The sequence below is a fragment of the Sycon ciliatum genome, chromosome 1, assembly GCF_964019385.1.
Source record: "Sycon ciliatum chromosome 1, ocSycCili1.1, whole genome shotgun sequence".
Classification (NCBI taxonomy): domain Eukaryota; kingdom Metazoa; phylum Porifera; class Calcarea; order Leucosolenida; family Sycettidae; genus Sycon; species Sycon ciliatum.
In genome coordinates, this window is record NC_088643.1 from 62484540 (window position 1) to 62506236 (window position 21697).

The following is a 21697-nucleotide window of genomic DNA, read 5'->3' on the forward strand; positions in this document are numbered from 1 at the left end:
GTAGTTTTTTTTGCGAAATGACTTCATGATCATGATCTGAGCGTGTGGTTGGGTTTTGTTCAGTTCTTTTGACTCTTTGAAAGGTTTGAAACTGTTTGCGAAAATGTCGAAGCGGCCTTGGGAACCAACAGACGGTGCGTCTGACTTCAAGCGACGGAAAACTGGAGAGAGTCATGATACTCCACCGTCGAAAGTCGTCCATGTGCGAAATGTGGCAGATGGCACGAAAGAACATGACCTAACTACCGCGGTGAAAGATTTTGGGAAAGTGTCGTAAGTAATTAGTGGCTTCTTTTGTATGTACGACTCCTGCATGTGTTGGATGTATGAAGAGAAATCTCTGCTTTTGTGCTTCCTTAGGTATGTTACCCTTATGCCTAGAAATCGACAAGCTTTGGTGGAGTTTGAGGTTGGTCGTAATAAATTCATTTAATTTTTTTACATTACGGATTGTTGGGTCAGTTTGTAGCGCAGCTGAACTCAGAAGGTATCAATATTTTTTTATCTCACCTAGTTGAGGACTAGTCGACTGCACACAGTCTACAGAATGACAGTCACACTGTAACAGTTTGGCGCAGGGGAGCTGCTGAGTGCTGGTAATAGGCAATCCACACGACTGGTATTCTTACCTTTGAGAGCCTGTTTCCATGGAAATCTGCCTGCGAATAACCAGGATTTGCCCGTGGAATCCAAACGTTCTCACGTGCATTTTGTCTGCGAACACTTTCATTAAAGGCACCGGAACTAAAACTCCTGATACAGTCGACCTACCCTTATAACGATATTACCCTTAGGCCATGGTAAAAATTATCTTTGATTCTCAAGTACGCGCGCACCGATTTTTGGCGGCGTACCGATGATTTTTTTATTTCTTTGCATGCATATGCGCACATGAAAACGGTCAATGCGAAAGGCGTGAATCAGGGAGTAGTAAAATACCGGTATTTTTCTACTCCCTGGCCTTAACCCTTTGAGGTGCCACTGAACGCGTGAAAATGCGCAATTGCAGTTCACTCCACCATTTCCATCATAACTTACGTTCTGTTTGCTTGATTTTGACAGTCTAGGGCTCTTTGAAACGCTCTTTCCGCTGCCAAGAGAATGAGGCCACGCTCAACTCCGTGGGTGCCACAAAGCCTGCTCCAGAGCGCAGGGAATCGCCATAGGTCGGGCCTCGTGTTGAAAGAAATACTTCTAAATTTCATCCCAATGCCATTTCGCTGTCGTTTCTTGCACAGCTCTGGATTTTTTTGCATCTCAATCAGTAGTTTCGACGTCATGACACCCACACGTCATCAGCTGGCTGCACACCACGTGATCCACGGGAAATCCCCGAAGAACGAGGCAAAAAAATGATTTTGAGACGTTTGAACAATTTAGTGCCGCGATCAAACTTTCGAGCGCCATATCTTTATCATCGTTTCTCCTATCGCAAAAGCGATTACACCATTGGAAAGCTTGGAGCTTCCTCTTTGATCTACATATTTCGATATTTGCAACAGGACAAAAATCGATGGAGTTACGACAGTTTTACGGTACGTAAACAATATCAGTCGTTAATGACTGATGCACCGCTAAGGGTTAATAATAAAATAACTATAATAACCTGTGACGTACATACATGTGACCCTATCTTTGGAAATAAAAAAATTGTGGGAAATAAAATAAAAAATCGCTCGCTCGCACCGATTTTCACAGGCTCATGACCTGAGAATCAAATTTATTTTTTACCATGGCCTTATAACGATATTTTTCTGTCAAACCAAATCACTCCATTGACTTTTGTATACAATGCCTTACCTCTATAACAATATTGCTATAACGATATTACCCCTATAACAATATAAAATGGGCTGACCAATCGACATTTTCCATTTTATAACAATATCCAGCAGGGAAGATGTAGAGTCCACTGTCAAGGTAGGGCAAGCTTCACTTGATAAGTCGCTGGAACATGACGAAATGCAATGGGGGCACCAGTGAGCACCTTGCTGTGCAAATAATGTGCATGTACATATGTTTTTGACGCTATGAAGAGTATAAAAAATGAACTAAATTCATGCATTATGACGTATGTGTATGAATGAACCAGTTACCCTTATAACAATATTACCCTTTTAACAATATTTCTTGGTCGGACGCAAATATCGTAATAAGGGTAGGTCGACTGAAGTTCGATGACAAACAGGCTGCCCAAGGAAATAGTTCCAGTGGCATGCACCGAGTCGTGAACGGGGGGGGGGGGCGGGGGCGTAGAGAGGGAACAAGACGCAGGCAAAGAAAAGACAGAAATAAAAATCACGCCCGCTGCAGCTCTGTTGACGTCATCACATTCAAGCCCAATATGGAACTAGGCCATGACTTCAGTTGTGCAGCGTGGAGTCTTATAAACCTACCAGAAGACTAGCTGCAATGCACCACTAATCCCAGTGAAGCTTCGGTTCCTAATGTCATGTAAGCCTTCTGAGTCTCACTCACAATGGATTTGCAAGCGTCACATTGTTTTATGCCTCGTTCCCTACGTGTATGCATTACTGAACAGTGTTTGAGTGATGTATCATAAGGCATCAGGACAGTACACGTGTAGGCAATGTTACTAATGTTAGCTGTTATCCCTGTCAAGCTGCTTGAACAAGAACACTACATACATGTACATGGGCTGCTTGAGTGTGTGCTTGTGTATGCTCTCGTGTACCAATGCCCTTACGTCCATGTGTTGGTTGCAGCAAGTCGAGTCAGCCATTGCTCTCGTGCAGTATGCAAAGGTCAGTTACCATGTCGGTTGCAATGACACTGTGCATTTTACAATTATTTCAGATACCGGGACTGATGTTTCTTTTGTCTTTTTGTTCGCTGCATTGACTGAAGCCTCCTCGGTGTTGTTCTTTACGAGTTACACACAATGGAATACGTTTCAGAAATACTTTCATTGCACTAGTGCCTGCGTGTGCCTGCATAGGAGGAGGCTCCCTGTTTGTACATGTATCAGGGTTTGCCTTATTGAATGTGCCTGTCGTGTCTTTTCATTTGTGTACTTGCCTTGGCCTTGGCTGGAACGGCTATGTATGGCAGGACCAGGAAGTGCCGCTCAATGGCCGTCCTGCTTTCTTCAACTATTCCGTCAGCCAAACCATAAAGAGGTACGTTGAGTCAACTGTGCACTTCTGCTTACTGGTACATTGTGGGGTTCAGCATGTCTGGTGAGCAAATCCTGAAGGTCATCGGGGTGGCGTTGCTGTCAACTTCCCTATTAAAGCAAGAATGTTGTGGGGATGGTGCAGTGGATTATGATATATCGCTTGACTGAGATGTCTGCTCTCAGTCCCCATCGTTGTATTATTCTAATCCAGACCCTTTAGCAGAGGAGTGTTCCACAAGGGGATTCTCTGTTGTCCTGTTCAGTCTTCCTGCTGTGCAATCTTGTCTAGCAAGTAATGTGCAATGTGTGTGGATGCGTGTGTGTGTGTGTGTGTGTGTGTGTGTGTGTGTGTGTGTGTGTGTGTGTGTGTGTGTGTGTGTGTGTGTGCGTGTTGCGTGTGTGTTGTGTGTGTGTGTGTCCCATCAGAGCTGGCAATGTTGGAGCAGCCTATCAAGAGTATGGCCCAAATAAAGTTTTGTTATTTACAGTCCTCAACCCCATGTATCCAATCACAGTCGTAAGTGTGGTTCGCAAGCCTGTTGCACAACATTCTAAAATGTCTTCCGCGAGGGAAGTCTCTTTCTAGGGAAGCTGCAGTGTGCAATAGTGCCCAGAGCAAAGAGCACATCCTCATAGACATGGTTATGCTGATTATGCTGGTTATGCTGGTGTGCTTTGGGATACGTCCAAGTACAGTTGCGCTCGGTGAAATCCGATCCTGAGTGCTTCTTTGGCGCCCTCAACTTGCACGGTCCTTGATGGCCCAGAAATGGCACGAATGCGACTGGACGCACACATAACTTCTATTCTTCATGTTTATTGAGAGTCTAGCCATATGGTTGGACAAGAAGGCAGGAATGCCTGTGTATCGGGTGAAGGTTGGACAAGAAGGCAGGAATGCCTGTGTATCGGGTGAAGTAAAATAACAGCAAACAACCATGTACAAGCACAGTGATGTAATCAGAACTGATCCAGGGCATCAGTTTCACACTTCGGCTTGGATTTCACCAAGTGCAACTGTACATGTACTCACTCCACTCTGGCACAGCCGACGACGGAATACTGTAACAAAAAGAAATGGTGGGGGGGGGCACATGGGCCGCTCTGTGGCATGCTTCTAAGAGGGCACCTAGATTCTGTTCTTTGATCGCAGAAGATTCTCTCTCTTTCTATCTCTCTCTCTATCTCTCTCCTCTCTCTCTCTCTCTCTCTCTCTCTCTCTCTCTCTCTCTCTCTCTCTCTCTCTCTCTCTCTCTCTCTCTCTCTCTCTCTCTCTCTCTCTCTCTCTCTCTCTCTCTCTCTCTCTCTCTCTCTCTCTCTCTCTCTCTCTCTCTCTCTCTCTCTCTCTCTCTCTCTCTCTCTCTCTCTCTCTCTCTCTCTCTCTCTCTCTCTCTCTCTCTCATAATTGCATGAGGGGAGTGCTGCTCTGTACCCGAAGCAGTTTGTTCACTTCCTTGTTCACTACCGTACAACACAACACGGTGGTGTTAAAAGCTGCATAGAATGCTTTACGCGTAGCTGCGCTTCTGTGTGTTTTATCTCTGCAGGATGTTCTGCACACTATTGGTCAGAGACATGGTGAAATTCAGAGAATTGCAATCTTTCACAAGAACGGTGTGCAGGCTCTGGTTGAATATCCTCTCTTGAATGAGCAGTTTTGTGTTTGCATTGTGGCATTTGTGCTGAGCTTGCCACCTGAGTGCCAGTGGAAGAGTGATGTACACTTCAATGTGTGTGAAAAGTGATGTACATTTCAATGTGTGTGAGTGATGTACACTTCAATGTGTGTGAGGAGCCAGAACTAGTCTGAACTACACGTACCGTTCAGGTTTGCATGCAAGTGTATGCGTGTATATATATGTACGAAGGGCGGTGGGTAGGGGTACTCGATCGTGTGTGCTTTGGTGGGTGTAGAGTGACATTTTACCTTGACTACGCCTTTGCGTGTGCACATATGCGAGTGCCGAGCAAGCAGCTACTGCCAAGGTCGCTCTGGATGGTGCTGATATCTACGCCGGATGTTGCACTCTCAAGATTGAGTTTTCCAAGGTGAGTTGAACTCTGTACGTGTACCTATTGTTGGCATAATTACGTGTTGGCACTCAAGAAGCATTTTGGCCCAGTTTTCTTTGTGTTTACCTTCAATCTACCATACTTTCCCTGGGGCCTGGCCACACATGCATTCAAGAGTAGCAGTTCCGCTAAAGTAATGCCTCTGGAGTGGAAAATACCGTGGCAACTGCAAAAGCGGAACTACCGCTTCAGCGTAAGCTCGATTCCGCTGCCTCCAACATGTTGGGAGCATCACTCTCGCTTCTGCGCTTTCGCTTCAGCGGAAAACACCATGTGGCGGTGTTGGTGGCGGCAGTACAGTGTTTGAGTGGAATACATGTGCATGCAATCTTAACCTTTTATTATTATTTTCACATTTGAAATCCCTCCACATTTTGACATTTTAACTATAATACCATGGACATTTGCGTGAGAATGCGGAGAAAAGACAATTCTTCTTCTGCCCTGGAAATGAAAAATGCTGCTGCATGAATCACGTGACATACGTGAATCGTGAAAAAAGCTGACTGCACCAAAGCTCATGAGCATGTACACATATTTTCGTTCTGAGTAGATCAATGAGTGGTTGTCAATGCGTGGTTATGGACCTTGCGGGAACCATACCTCGCTGAAACGCCGCGGTCTTTCCCCTTGTGAACAACAAATGTTGTATGTGTTTATACTTGCCCGCTACGCAGACTGACCGTGTCAACGTTGCGTTCAACAATGAGGAAAGCTTTGATTACACCGGTGCTGTGCCGAATACTGGCCGCCCATCACTGGCTGGTGGACTGGGTCGAGGTGAGTTATAGCTGCAACTTGTGTGTGCTGTTTTGAATGGTTCTGCTGCTGCTGCAGTAGCAGCCGTCGCTGTTGCTTCTGCTGCTGCTTCCGCGCAGGCAGAAGGCCCTGGCTGGATTGCACACTCGTGGGATGGTATGCAGTATGGCCAGTGTTTTGTAACCAACCAGTCTGCACTCTGTTTGTTGTAAGCACAAGTAAGGGCCTCTTCACACTAGGTACAAAACAGCCTATAAGTTACATTTACATTGAAGTTTCCAAGACAACTACAAGAATCTGGCGGGAAGCCATAAAACCTAAAAGGCAAAAAAATTCCACGTCTGCATTCAGACTATAGTCTGTTTCAAAAAGATTTACAATCAGGTTTGGGTCTTAAAAAGTATGAAGATAAGGGAAATTTGGACAACAAAGTACATAGAATGGCTGGTTAGGACACGGCAAATTGTTCTGTGAAGGTTTCGGAACAATTGGACCAACCGTTAAGGAGTTAGAATTTCGGCCAGGTTTCCGGCCTTTTCCCATGGTTTACAATTTGCCCAGGAAGCCAGTATCGATTTTTTATCAAAACCCACGATTTATCCTTTCCTTTTTGGCCTGTGGTTATGAATGCTGTCTGCTGACCATGAAGTTGTGAGTTCAAATCCCAACCTATCCTCAAGTCAAACTTTTTTTCATTGTTTTGGTGATCAAGCTGGTACAAGACAAAGAAGATGGCTGCACCAAACGACTTGTTGTTGGAGGTCGCGCTTCCTGCCGAACTGACTTGACACTTGACTGGCTCACGCCATGTGAACACACCCACAACACTGCAATGGTGTGAGTGAATATGGAAGTCATCGCGCTGTAGCTTTTTGAGATTTATTTTTAGTATTTCAAGATCGCCAATTTATTTGAATTTAGCAGTCAACGCCGTCTTCTATCAGCGTTCACAAGCGTCTGTTTTTCTCAAAATGTCGTCGAAGTCACACGGATAGCTTTGCCAAGTCATGGCTTTGGGAATGAGTCCGTGTCGATGTCGTTTTCGTCACACGGTGAGTAAATAATGCGATGCAATTTAATTGCATCGCAGCTCAAAGAAACTATTTTGGTCACAAAACGGATTGGGACACATGCCGCTCGTCAACATTTACAACACTTTCGTTTCGACATGTCCTCTCTGACTCCATTATCGATACGAGGAAGAACTCGTTTGTTGTTAAACCAGACGTACGTCCATGACTGTGTCAACGTGAGTGAGTTGTCATTTTTCCTGCTTTCGCGCGGAATATTTCTTCGAGTTCACAGTGAGTTTTTCCAGGCAGCGCTCGAGTGCTCATACGGTAAGACGCCAAACTCCGCGGGCGATCGCCAGGGTAGTAAAATCTTTTTGAAACGGACTGTACACATTTTACATGCAACATACAGGGTAGCCTTTGACCCTACGCAATTGCGCAAGGGACCTCAGATGCATGAACGCAGCCGGCAGTCGTACAACGTTTGTGGGCTTGTACGGCTGCCTGGTGAAAGTACGATAAATGCAGGAAAGTTGCCTTGTACAAGGGTTCGCACCCTGCCTGAAAGGATTGGGTAGCTTTTTAAGGTGGAAGCCTACCCAAACCATGGTTTGCCGCAAAAAAAACAGCCTTAACTTTGGGAATGGTTATGGGAATCCGTTCAAATTTTGGGCACAGTTCCCTGACATTTGCCAGACCAGAATGGCACTATCTCTGTGAAAATCCAAGCTATACGACGTGTGTATACTGAGATTTCTCACTTTTTGCGTATACGCGCGTATTTCGGTGCAGGCTGCAAGTCACAGAATTGGTCACTAGATATCACACATTGTTCCAAAGTAACCCTTATATCCAGAGGGAGTTCACAAACCTCAAAAAACAAGGGATTGATAACAAGTATTTGAGGGGAAGCTGCAGAACTTAGAAGTGCGAAAACGAACAGTCTTGATGAACAACGTTGGATGGACTGAAATGTCAATATTTGGTTTACTATTGTAAATGTTGAAGGTTTGCAAACTGAGATTCAGTAGATACAAAAAATGCTATAGATTATGTGTCTATGACAAGCCGTTCTGAAGCTATGCTGCACCAAACTCTTGCGGAATGGTGAAAAAGAATAATCACAGTCAAAATCACAGTCGGAAGCCACCAGCCTCGTAAGTGGTGCCTTCTTGTTGGCTACCAGCATCTGCCAAGCCCTTTCTGACCGCCCTGCGCCTTTTCCTTTTCGACTTTTGCTCATCCGAAGACTTCCTCCGGGCATGGTAGTCCTTCTTGATGCCCCACATGGCCAGCTGTCGGCTGTTTGCTGACTGCGGGGAACACGGCATGCGCTGTAGTATCTCCTGGAGTGCCTCATAGCCGTCATTTAAGATCACAACAGCCAGATTGACAGCAGTCTTCACTGTGGCTGCACTGCAGAAAGTCTCCTTGGGACAAAGGTGCCACACCGTGCCGTTAAAGGACTCATTGATGTTCTGTGTGGCCCTCGCGCGTAGCGATCAAGTAAAGGGCGGTCGGTCAGTCGATGGTACACTGGCTTCATCACCTCTATGACGACAGGTGGAATGGTGTCGTGGTGAATGTAGGGCCCTGGCTTCTCAGCTTTCACCTGCTGCCACTTACACCAGGATGTTAAGCCAGGTGGGCAGAACTCGTGTCGGGGATGGCTATCTGAGGATGCTCTGTGGCAGAGGGAGGCCCACATGGCCCGTGCCATTTCAGTGACATTGCCTGCATGCCTGCCGAATCGTAATAGTTCTGCAGCGAATCGATGAGCTTGTCGGTTAGGCGGCCCTTCCCACTGAATGACTTCCATCAGCAAGCTTGTCCTTCCCTAGACGTTGCTTCAAGTCACGGAGACCTATTCCTAGTCTCTTCTGCACATGGCCCACGCACTCCTCTTGATGACGGGCACCTCACCACATATGGCTTGCCATCTACAACAGCATTGTAGCCTTTGCTGTCCTCGTCACCGATGTACGTTGTGTAGCGTAGGTCTCTAGCTGCCTCAGATCGAGCCCACAAACTACGGACTGCAGCAGTCTCCATTGCAGGAGAGGAAACATCAGTGTTGCGTTGGCAGCTATTTTGGTGGGTGACCTTTCAGGCAGCATAATCTGCCTGTGACAGGGTTCCGGCTTCCAGTCTCGCATGCCTGTTGACGCACACTGGGCAGGACTTGGACAGCACTTCTATGTCCAAAACCTTCTTGGTGTCAAATGAGATCACTGTCCGCACACCATAGAGGGATGAGTGACCTCGGCGCATCCACATTCCATCGGTTGTGATGGTGACGTCTCGGGGATGGTCCACGCCGTCAGCCAGCCTGTGGTCGCGCAATTCCTTGGCCCAACGGGTCATGCTCTCATATGCTGCTTCCTCTGCAGCCAAGTGCAAGACAACACACACACAACATGGCAAGCGAAACACAATGGCTACAGTTCGGCACAAAAAACGATTAGGACAACATTAGACAGACAATCAGGACAAGGACATCACAAGACAAACCAACGGGCGGAGTGGACATAGACCGGACCACGACGAGGGAACACATGACGAGGTCGACGATTGGGTGGGGGGCCAGTCCAGTTGCGGTAAGGCGCGTGGCGTGGCATGGTTGGCAAGGCAAGTCGGTGGGGTGGCAGAACGTCGGCGTCGAAGTAGCGGTGTCGAGTAGGGCGTATCGGTCGTGGTTGCGGGCGTGGTCGTAGCTGTCGGGGGTTGTGTGGAATGTGTCGTCGCGGTGGTTGATAAGTTCGGAGGGTTAGGCGTTGGCGGATTGCCGTTCCAAGTTCCTCCGCCGAGGGAGGGCGTGGTACCAAGTCGAGATGTCGACGTGCGGCATCCAAGCGCGACGGCCTGACGATTCCGGGTGCCGGGGGTGCTGGCGGAAGCACTGGCGTCCGACACGACGGCGGCGATGGCGCTTGTCTGACCCAGTCGGGAAACCTCGGCGGCGACCCCCATGGGGAAGGATTCCACGGCTCGAGCATCGCTCGGTTCGGGTGAGGCGGCGGTGATTGGGGCGGTGGAGGAGGAGGAGGAGGAGGCGACTAGGGTGGCGAGCAGGGCCGCATGGCAGCGGCCATTTGGTCTTCGAGAGAGAGAGAGAGACATGCTGTTGGCAACAGGCCCTGGCAGGTCAAGAACTGCACAAATCTTGTCCAGTGCATCCCGTCCTCGTCCCACCAACCTCATGGCAAGTGTTGACCGACGATTGATGTCAAAGAATTTCGCTTGGTCAGGTTTCTTGCCCATGGCCATTTCAGTTCTCACATTGCACGTATCACACTCCAAGATCCACATTGGCACAAGTCCTACACATTCGCTCTCTTGCAGAGTAAGTTGCCCTTTTCGACAGTTAGAGCAGACTGCAACCTCTGACAGCAATTCGTCCAAACAAGAAATGTCAATGATGCGATTTCCAGTAAGTTCACGGGTGACATGCGTGTCTTCCTCGGAATCAGACTCAGTGTCGCTTGATGAGCTGTCAGTAGCCTCACCATCATCTCCATCATCTGATGAAGAGGCTTGCGCAACGACGAGATCATCCTCAGGCTCGTTCTCTTCCACAAGAGCAATTTCTTCGGCCGTCACTTCCTGAGATACCTCTTGAATTTTGTGCTGATTTCCGCGATAGGCTCTCTTTCGCTTGCGACCTCGGCCTTTACTCTTGTTCCCCATCACCAAAGAGTTCTTGATAAAGACAACAATCGACTATTCAAATGTAGGTAGACTAGGACAGATGCGATACTCAACTCAAATTATTTCCAAAACATTCACTTTCGAAAAAAATTTCGATCGCGGCCCTGAGTATAAATAAAAATATTTTACTACTCTCTGTCGACAGGACATCATGTCCTGGCGCGGCCCTGACTTCTCAACCCCGGCAATTTGCTACTCCAAACCCACCTGGTAGGCCTACAGAATCCCAGTTTCAGCAAAACCCAAAGGCTACCCACATCAAACTGACAGGAAAGCGGGAAAGCACTGTGAAATGACAGCTCAATTTCTTTGAAATTCAAAAATTCTAATATTGCACTGCGCACTTTGAAGGCCCATAACTTGAGAACGGCTGATCCGATTTCGCTCAGATTTTCGGGATAGACATTTGGGACCATTACCTTTCATTTGAGCCATCGATGAGCCGATTCTGAGCATTTTTGATTTTTCGTGATTTTTGGGTAGGCTGCCACCCTTAAGCTTCCTGCCAGATTCTTGTAGTTGTCTTGGAAACTTCTATTTAAATGTGACTTATAGGCTGTTTTGTACCTAGTCTGAAGAGTGCCTAACCCCTAACGTAAAGCAGTAGCCTGGCATTTTTTTTGAATTTCTGAAAATTGCCATGCGTCTGCACATTTTGGCCCCCTGACTGGTCAGCACATAGAGAACGAAACGCCTCCTGTCCATTGTAAATGTCTATAATTCCAATGAAACTACGGGTTTGTGTCAGCTGCAACACACCCACCCAGTATGACATAACATGAACAAAAGTAACACTGTAGTACGACACATACCATTCACTGGTATTAATATTATTATTGTTTCGTAAACAGAGTCCCCCTCTGAAGCCTTTTTTTTCTTCATATGGAGACCGGTAATTACGGAGACTCCCTTTGTCTAGGGCCGGGTTTTCTTTTTTTGTGTGTGCTTGACACTTTTTACCCCGTATGGTGAACATCAGAGCAATGCCTGGCATCTTTGTGGTGTTCTCGAGTCAGCTCTTCAGCTGTGCCAGGTGAAACCCAGCCAAAGCTGGTGGCCTGGACGACCAGTTTCCAATACATTGCTGCACTTGTACTTATGTACGTCCGGCGTTTAGCAAGGAGCTGTACGGCACATGTTGGTTGACCTTGTCTGGAAGTGTGTATGTGAATCTGGTGTCCATGCAGTAGTGTGCTGCCTGTCAATACCAATGGACTTTGTATCTTGTCAGCATGCAGTACATTGCACATCACTGGACTGAACTATGTGTCGCACTGTCATGCAGTGCACTGCACATGACTGGACTGGACTGTGTGTCGCATCGTCATGCAATACACTGCACATCACTGGACTGAACCATGTGTCGCATCGTCATGCAATACACTGCACATCACTGGACTGAACCATGTGTCGCATCGTCATGCAATGCACTGCACATCACTGGACTGGACTGTGTGTCGCATCGTCATGCAATACACTGCACATCACCGGACTGAACTGTGTGTCGCATCGTCGTGCAATGCACTGCACTGTGTACCGGTATCTTCTCATCATACAACACACCGCACATCACCGGACTGAACTGTGTGTTGCACCGCCGTGCACCGCACGGCACTCACTGGGCCGTACTGTGTGTTTGATCAGCATTCTTCACGGTACTGGGTGTGCAAAATGAGCGTCTCTTGGCGTCATTGGGTTCCGAGCTACCATCACAACATGTGCACATTCTGACTTGTGGCTGTGTGTATTCTCGTTGCATTTACCGGTATGACCTGCTAGCACGCACTTCACTGTGTCGTATTGCGATGTCAATCAACTGTCTGCACGCACCACACTGTGGACAGTGAAATGCCAACCGCATGCACTCTGTGTGTCAGTGGATTTATCAGCGCAGAACATGTGTGTTGGCAATCAAGCACTGGACATCACTGGACTGTGGCGTGTGAATTGTCCACGTGCACTGCATAGTGCATACACCATGCAACCAGGTGGCATTCCGTTCTGCACACATCATCATGTGTCATACAGCATCCAGACTTGAGCAAGACAGATAGCTAAACAGTGCACCACCCAGTCCATGCACTCATCTACCAACAGCATCAATAGCAGCAAGACCTTACTGCTTATAGAGCAACACCAGCACCAGAGTACTATTGCTGCTGCCACAACTGCAGGCACAGGCTGCAGGAACTGCTGAGTCCTGTGAAAATTGCAGACACTCATGGAGGCGTTTGCTATGTGCCACGCCAGGCATCCAGCCACCTTGCAGTCGTGCGCCACTGATAGGAGTGGCCAGGACACGCACTTGACTAGATCACATCATACAGCAGACACACCGTATGGAGACCAGATGCAAGCACTGATGCAAGTCCACATTGCAATCCAACCGAGGATGAGCATTTCCAGCATTACCAGCTTTGTCACTCCATTACACCACACCAGACGAAGTGCGCTGCCTTGTGTGGTTGTTGACTGCGGTCATTGTTTTCGTTGTCCTTTCTTCTAGGTACCATTTGCGAAACCTGGTCAGTTGCCATGGGCTTGGGCTGATGCGAATTTCCAGTTGCCAGTCCGCTTTTGCTCCACCATCAGCTAGCTTCCGCGCAGCTCTCTCTCTCTCCATCTCGCAGCGTAACCTCCTCATCTTGGTTGGTGTGTATGCATGTGTTGAGTGCACACACGCACACTCACGCAACACCATCAGCTGCACAGAGCTTTTTTTTGGTAGGGCCCATTGCGTTGAATCGTACCTCGCACTCACGCTCCATGCAGTACCAGAGCAGTGCAGACATTGGCATCCACAAGTTCAGCTGCACTCACCTTTACTGGTGCAACCACATCTCCAGACGGCCATGTGGTGGTGTGTTCCATCGTACTTCACTCACGTAGTACATTACTAATCCACTAAACAACGTACAATACTTGTACATTACCAATCCACTAAACAACGTACCATACTTCTCGCTGTCTTTCCAGTATTGGATATGGGCATTTTATATCTTGCTTGTGTGAAAGATTTCCTCGGCGATAGATGCATTTTGAGCATGCAAATCAAAACGACTGCATATTATAGCGATGTTTGTCATGGTGGCCTCCTCAACTACAGCTTTGTGCCACTTCTCTCTCTCTCTCTCTCTCTCTCTCTCTCTCTCTCTCTCTCTCCCTCTCTCTCTCCCTCTTCTCTCTTGCCATCTTTCCCAAGCGTTCATACTCGTTCACCGCTGAGCTGCGCAGATACCGATCTGAGAAGAATTGCAGGCTTGACGTTGTTTGTGTGTGTGTACGTGCGAATGTGTGTGCGCGCTCGATTCACATGTCTACTCCTGGCACTGGCATCGTTGCCTGGTTTCAGCGGTACACGTAGCTGGCTACTGCACGCAATGAAAAGTCTGTCCTCCAAGACTACACATACACCTCATAATTTCTACAATGTACTCAAAGTACCGATACATTTTCGGCACTCTCTTGTGACCTCTTTTGGTTTTCTTGTTGAATATTTTTTCTCCCGCTGCCTTTCTTCTTATGGTCATCTGCTCTCGTGCCAAATTGGCGTGAAAGGTGCGACAGCATTTCCTATCGTATTGTTCGCTATTTTTATGGGACGAGCGTAACACGAGTTTTAACCAATGTGAAAGTAAACGTGAACAGTGTGTGTGGGTGTATGTGGGTGTGGGTGGGCGCCGTTCTCCATGAACATTCCGCGACTTGAATATTGAGCAGTTTGCAGTACTGGAAACTGCTGTTCAGACATCCGCTGTAGCCAAACTGTTTCCTGTGCGCGCGCGCGCGTGTGTACATGTATTGGTTCTTTGGTTATAGCTTCTTTGTTATTTTGTGTTTTTTATGTCCTGTTGTTCAGGTGCACCATACGGTGCTGCGGCTGCTCCCGGTGCGTACGGTGGATACGGTGGCTTTCCGGCGCCTGGCACAGCTGCTGGTGGCGCTCTGCAGCCATCGCCAGGCCAGCAGTTTGGCGCGCCGCAGTTTGATGCCTACGGTGCTCCCACTGGTCAAGGCCAGTTCGGAGGAGCCGCACGCTTTGTAAGCTGTCTTTTATCTCCTACTACTGGCCTGGTGTGCATGTCCACTATCTTGTATGCATTCGACTTTGTTGCGTCATGATTTAGACCTGCTTCGCTCAGATTCCTGAAAGTGCCCGCTCTACTCTCTAATACCTGGGGCTCTGGCTGTCCCCTGATTTGGATTGGGGTGTTTCGCCAGTTGTAGTTACTGATTCATGTACATGCTAGTATATGTAGCACGTACTCAGTCAAGTTCACAAGTTGAATGTGAATAATTATAGACCTTGGTACAGGCTGGGCTGGATTTGACTTTCAAAGTCGGCCCTGTGGAATTGTCCGTTGTACAGGAGCAAGTTGATTATCACTGCGTGTTCCCTGCTATTGTTGCTTGCTGTCACTAGTACTTGGTTGTTGCTGCTGTTGTTGTTACTATTGCCTTGTTGGCGCCGCCTTGCCTTGCCTGGCTTGTAGGGTGCAACGGGTGCTTTTGCCGGTGATCCCGGCGCAGTTGTCATGGTCTATAACCTGGACCCGGAGCGCATCAACTGCGAGCGTCTCTTCAACTTGTTCTGTGCCTACGGCAATGTTGTGCGGGTGAGTCGCTAGCTCGCGTAGATTGCATACATCATGTCACTGTGATGTCGTTCGTACTTCATGCCGCAGGTTTTTTATGCACTCTTCATCTTTGTGCACCCGTTCTATTCTTGTTTCTCCCTACTCAGAGGAGCAAATCCTCTCTATCCCATGGTCTACGGCTCTTTTGACTTGCGTTCATTCGGTTGTGTCTGTGTGTATGTGTTGTGTTTGGCTTGATCTTTCTCCAGATCAAGGTGTTTGTGAAGAAACTGGGCAGCGCACTTGTACAGATGGACCGCAGAGAGGGCGCATCCAATGCCATCCGCTTCCTGCACGACGCTGAGTTCATGGGGCAAAAACTGTCACTCAGGTTCGTTGCGTGCCTATGACCTGTATTCTAGGTGCAGCCAAAACATGTGTGTGCGCCTGTACACACGTGTGTGTGTGTGTGTGTGTGTGTGTGTGTGTGTGTGTGTGTGTGTGCTATTGCACATGAAGTGGGTTGACATACTTGACCAGTCTTTGTTTTGGTATTGTTTCTTTTTTTTGTTCTTGGGAAATATTTGGATGACAGCTAAACCGTAGCTCAGTGGTTAAAACATCGCTGACCTCAAGCGATGATCCCTGGTTTGAGTCCTGTTGGTGACAGTCAATTTTTTCTTCCGACTTTTCCCTCAAACCAATGAAATGTTTGAAAAATTGTTCCTGTTTCGTCTTTGGTCCAACTTTAATATCAATCTTTCTTTCTGGCTGTTGTGTACTTTCTAGCTTCTCCCACCATGCAGTGATCGAGGACCGTGGCCTTGTTGGTCAGCTGGCAGACGGGACCCCTGCTGTTGTGGATTTCAGCCACTCGCGCAATAACAGGTTTGTTCGTGTTGTTTTGTACTATTGCTGCTGCCACTGGCACACTGGCATGGTGCTTTGCTTTCCATTTCTACTGGTGTGTGGGTCGCTGCTGCTGCTGTTGTTACAACATGTTTGGCACTGTTGGATGGACGTACATGCAATGATGCAGAATTCGCTGCATGTTTATCTCCATTGGCATTGTGTTTCAATATTCCGATCATCAACCATGTGAATGTTATCCCCTGGATATATGTACCGTAAGGTCGCGTATTAGAGCCGAGCTTATTCCTGTAGAAGCCAATGTCAGTGCTAGGCTTCTATTCAAGTTGGGCTTCTATTCGAACCAGGTATTTCTAATATATTTGTAAACACTAAAACCAGGCTTATGTGCCGACGTGCGTCTTGAAAATCAGGCTCGTATTCAAAGCTGGCTTCTATATGAGACAGGCTGTAATACCAGACACCATACCCTGGTATAGGATTAGTCCATGAACTAATTGCTTACCTTTTTCCCGTTTTGTTAGACTCCTGTCGACATGTCGTAGTCTATGTAAACGAAATGTTTACTTGTTCTTTGTTGTGTGCAGATTCCAGAGTGCGGAGCAAAGTCGCAAGAACCGTATCCTACCCACATGACAGTGTGTTATAGCTTCTTCTTTTTTTAACACCGAGCTTTGTACAGTACCTGTCTTATCCAGGCGCGCCTTGGGATTGCAGGGGTGCCCATATCTCAGAATCATCCGTAATTAGAGAATACATCACATCCATCATGGAAACGACACGCCATTCTCTTCAGGTGGGAAGAATTTTTCAAGTTTTGACTTCAGCCACTTTCCTGCTGCTTGAGAGGTTGTCCGGATATGGGAGGTCCGGATAAGACTCAGAGAGTTTCTACCGTACTCTTGTGGCTGGCTTTGTCTGTCCTGTGGGTGAAGAGATGAGATGGGGGTCCAGATACTGTCCAATCTTCTGTTTGCCGACTGTGCCACTTTTGCCCATGTGCAAATGCTAGTCGAAGCGTTTGATATTATTGTTCTCTTGTGTGGCCATTATCTCCCCATGTCATGGAGGTCAGTTACGGTTCAAGGGGCGTAGGTCCACTGGTTCGTGCCATGCCTGAGAACCAGGCAATTCAGCCATTTTGTTTCTTGCCAAACAGTACCATACTGTGGCTGTGGTCCAGTGTGGATGTACACCATACTGTGGCTGTGGTCCAGTGTGGATGTACACCATACTGTGGCTGTGGTCCAGTGTGGATGTACACCATACTGTGGATGTGGTCCAGTGTGGATGTAGTCCAGTGTGGATGTGGTCCAGTGTGGATGTGGTCCAGTGTCGATGTACACCATACTGTGGCTGTGGTCCAGTGTCGATGTACACCATACTGTGACTGATGTCCAGTGTGGGTGTACACCAGGTACTATTGTAGTATGCTATACTATAGCTGTGGATGTACACCAGGCATGCGGAGTCCAGATAGCCTGGAGCCACTTCCAGTCCACCCCAGTCAATGTCCCTGCTTGCAATCTGTCTAGGTTCTATGCTTTTGAAGAGGTCATTATTCGAGATCGATTTGAGAAGTTCGCCTGTTACTCAAGCTTCCAAAGCAGTGTGTGTTATGCTTTATGGTCTCCCCTCATGTCACAGTCCAGGATAGAAACGTGACATGCTGTAATACTAGCCAAAGCACACAGCAGGAGCAAGGCTGGCGGTACTGATGAAAACCTGTATGCATGTACACATGCACACGTAGCAACGCTTTCCCTAGCTTTCAATGAACTCATGTCTGCGGAATAGTAGAGTGATCGTGTATGTGACTATGTGTAGTACTGTGCGTACGTGTGGCAAGGTTATAGGACTTCTATCAGGCTGACTTGTCAACCTTGACTATGGGTTCTTCAGTTATGATTGCTCCGACAAAGACGCTTCACTTTTTCAACGCACCACCCGACGCAACTATGGAGGACTTGAAGGCGGTAAGACAACAATGCCGAACGGGTTGTGCTTAAGTTGGCAACTGATGTTTGATAGTTGTTAAAGTGTAAGAATCACTGATGGCTTTTCCTATCACACCTTCCAAACTTACCACTACATTACTTGTACATGTACAATTGTGCGGTCGCTGTGTGTCCCAGGTGTTCACCAATGCAGGCGCTCCTTGTCCGATTAACGTCACTCTCTTCTCCAAAAAGCCCGGCCAGAAAGAGGGTAGGTGGAAGGCATGGCCTTTTGCTTCTACGCCTGTGTGTCTGCGTGTTGTCTGTCTGCCGGGTGTATGTGTAAACCCTCTCTCTCTCTCTCTCTCTCTCTCTCTCTCTCTCTCTCTCTCTCTCTCTCTCTCTCTCTCTCTCTCTCTCTCTCTCTCTCTCTCTCTTTCTCTCTCTCTCTCTCTCTCTTCTCTCTCTCTCTCTCTCTCTCTCACCTCCCCACTCTCTCCAGACTGTGCAAATTTACTACTTCCTTCCCATTGAAATAGCTGTTGAATGTCCCTGGCCAAGTGATGGCACCTCTCCAGTTTTCAACATCTAATCAATACAAGCATGCCACTACTATGAGACATTTTAACTATTCCTTCTTTTGTCATCTCACTTTACTTGCGAGAAACACACAATCTATGTGCTTCTGAATGGCCTAACTATGGTACAGATTGGAATGTATTCAGCACGACCATTTGAAAACGGGGCTGCCATGTCTCCTCCTAACAAACTCTTACAACACATAGCCTATGGAATGAGATTCAATGTTCAGGTGACAAAACGACCAGCGGCCATTTTCTTTGCATCTTCAAGGTTGTTGGCAATGACAAGAACACCAGCCACATACCAACACGAGTACGAGTGTGCAATGATGGTACGATGATGGCCGCCCGTGTTGCTACATTTTCTATAACATGACTGTTTGGTATGATTGTGTGTACAGAGAGGTCCAAGCAGTCCGGCTTGATGGAATGGACCACTCCCACGCATGCCCTCGAGGCTATGGCCATTTGCAATCATGTCACGCTCACACCGGCAGGTAGGTTCCATGTTCTTCATAGTTTTACTTCTCCTTTTCCCCTTCCATCCTACCCCCGTCTCCCCATCACGCCCAGCACTCATGTACTCACACCCGTAATCTCTCATCTCTCATACGAGCACATCCAGTTTTACTTCCTCTGGATACAAAAACTTTGTGACTTTTTTTTAAGGCTGCACACAGCTTTGGAACTGTTCAGTTTGACTTGGAATAACACTCATGGCTTTTCTAACCTATTTACAAGCTGTATACAAAGAAAAAAGCAACTCAGACGAATGAGATTGAATTTATTCGGTGTCTTTTTCGCTCGTGTCACTGTCACCTGATGATGCTGACTCCGCATCGCCAACAGTCGCTGATTCCGCTCGTTTTTCGTTCAGCTTGTAAGCTGCAGAGATGATCTGACACGGGACTTTGGCAACGTCCTCTTCATCTCCAGAGCTTCGTACGCCTCTGTGTCGACTATATTTAGTCGTTTTCACCCCGTCCTCCATTATGCAGTGAAACGAATCGTACAAGCACATCCACACGCTTCACATTTTCTCGGCAGGATACTCCGCTCTGCATTCTACAACGGCTTCGAGGAGGTCCCTGTGATTCTCCTTGGCGACAAGGGAGACGTCTGACTGGAGAGGGGCGAAGAAAGCCAGGCCGTCAACATTGTCTGTCTGCCTGGTTGCACGACGACTGAAATGTTTCATCTTGCCGTCTGAGCGCAACAGCTTCATGTTGTCATGCTGCATATGCGGCCGCGCGGCGTCGTGCTGTAAGTACAGAGCTTGGCCAGCTTCAGGGCAGCGAGTGTCGCGCGACTCCACGTTCCAGCCGCGAGCACCACTGCGTCGCTGTGTCAGTTTCGAGCAAGCGAGTTGTTTTACTTGACTCGTGAATTCCTGCCGGCAACGTCCTCACGCGCATGGCTTCCATGGAGAATCTGTTCAGGATCAATCAAACTTGCCTCGACATAAATGTGGGTTGTTCGTTGAGCGCCGAGGTTCTTGCTCAAAACACCGTTGAAAAATAGTCACGAAGTTTTTGTATACGGAGGAAGTACTTGATTCGTTCTAGTACCTATCCCATCTACAAATGATTTGAATGCATAAACTCCAAGTTCCATACGAAAGTTGGTTTCAGACCACGGTGAAAGTGTAGTGTTGATTTTCCGCAGTGTACAGATTGTAGCTGCATAGTGTATTGAAGGCAGCATGCCGCACATCTGGCCCGTAGGAAACAGATCACAGTTGCATGCTCTTGGTTGTGGACTCGTTTGGTGTTATAGATCCTGTGTGACAGTATGACTTTTTTATTTTTTATATTGGCCAAGTCCCACTGAGCATGTAATAGTCGCCTGATGATTGCATTGAGCAAGAAACTCTGAGTTGCGACAAATCTGCAAACCTCCGTTGTGCCTTTTGACTATATTTTTACAACTGCTGCTCTCGTAGTTCTGTCTCAATCTACAGTACAGCACTAGCACTGACTCTACTCATCTTCTGGCCTTCTTTTATTTGTTGTCCACAGGTGCTGCGTACACACTGAAACTGGCTTTCTCCCTCTCCAACTCCAAGGCAGGAGGAGCTGCTGGAGGAGCAGGAGTAAATGCCTATGGTAGCAGCTGCAGCAATACCGGGTCAAATCTTGCGTGAGGCGGGGCTAATTAAGAGTGAACAGCGGCAGCAGCAGTAGTATTTGGTGACATCATGCCAAACAGCTCTTCTGAGATTTGCGGTGGTTTTTACTGCGCCCTGGCATGTTGGTTCTTGTGCTTCTATCGGCCTCACTTTTCTGATGGCTGCTTGTGTGCGTGCAATGAATGTGTGTGTGTGTGCATGTGTGTGTGTGTGTGTGTGTGTGTGTGTGTGTGTGTGTGTGTGTGTGTGTGTGTGTGCGTGTGTGCGTGTGTGCGCACGCGCGTGTGTGCGTGTGCGCACGCGCGTGTGTGCGTACGAGCGTGGTTATATCTGTTTCTGTGCTCTGATTGTTGTCTCGCCTTTATTTTGCTTGTCTGTGCAGTAGGGAGCTGCACTCCTTACTCTCGTCACAACATGCAGTCCAGCATAGCTGTAGATCATGCAGCAGGCATGGCGGCATGCTGTTCTCATTGTGATTGTACATAGGCTTCCTATCGTTGCTGTCTGCTTCGAGCCCTGCCCTGCTCTGCCTGGTGCAGTGCCGACCGCCTTCCACTGGCCCCGCTCCTCCTCACTAGGCTCTGTTCTGAATTTTAGTCCTTTTTATCACTGGTGATTGTCGTAACTGTACCGAGTATGCGTTCTGTCCACTCCTTTCTGGTGTTTTTCTTTCTTACTCGTCTCGATCTTGTAGGCTTCCTGTCCACTCCTTTCTGGTGTTTTTCTTTCTTACTCGTCTCGATCTTGTAGGCTTGCGGGCGTGTGCTTTAGTTTCCTTCTTTAGATCATGTGTATGTCCAAAAACGATCACGCTTTGTTGCAGACCGGCCTTTGAGTGGACAGATAGTGGTACCGTTGCCCCCCCCCCCCCCCCCCCCTTACGCCATGTTGATTCCCACTCCCAGCTGGTTT

General features: G+C 47.8%; 1 protein-coding gene across 1 annotated transcript; it reads left to right on the top strand.

The window, feature by feature from the left end:
- The first annotated feature begins 40 nt into the window (after positions 1-40).
- LOC135804775 (heterogeneous nuclear ribonucleoprotein L-like) lies at positions 41-21609 on the top strand. The gene is made up of 17 exons (XM_065318729.1): positions 41-273; positions 361-409; positions 2727-2765; positions 3073-3140; positions 3566-3656; positions 4687-4772; positions 5092-5188; positions 5890-5992; positions 14552-14733; positions 15186-15308; positions 15539-15660; positions 16059-16157; positions 16727-16758; positions 18042-18115; positions 18275-18347; positions 19059-19154; positions 20676-21609. The coding sequence occupies exons 1-17, from the start codon at positions 104-106 to the stop codon at positions 20798-20800; spliced, it is 1629 nt and encodes a 542-aa protein (XP_065174801.1). The 5' UTR covers positions 41-103; the 3' UTR covers positions 20801-21609.
- The last annotated feature ends 88 nt before the right edge of the window (positions 21610-21697 follow it).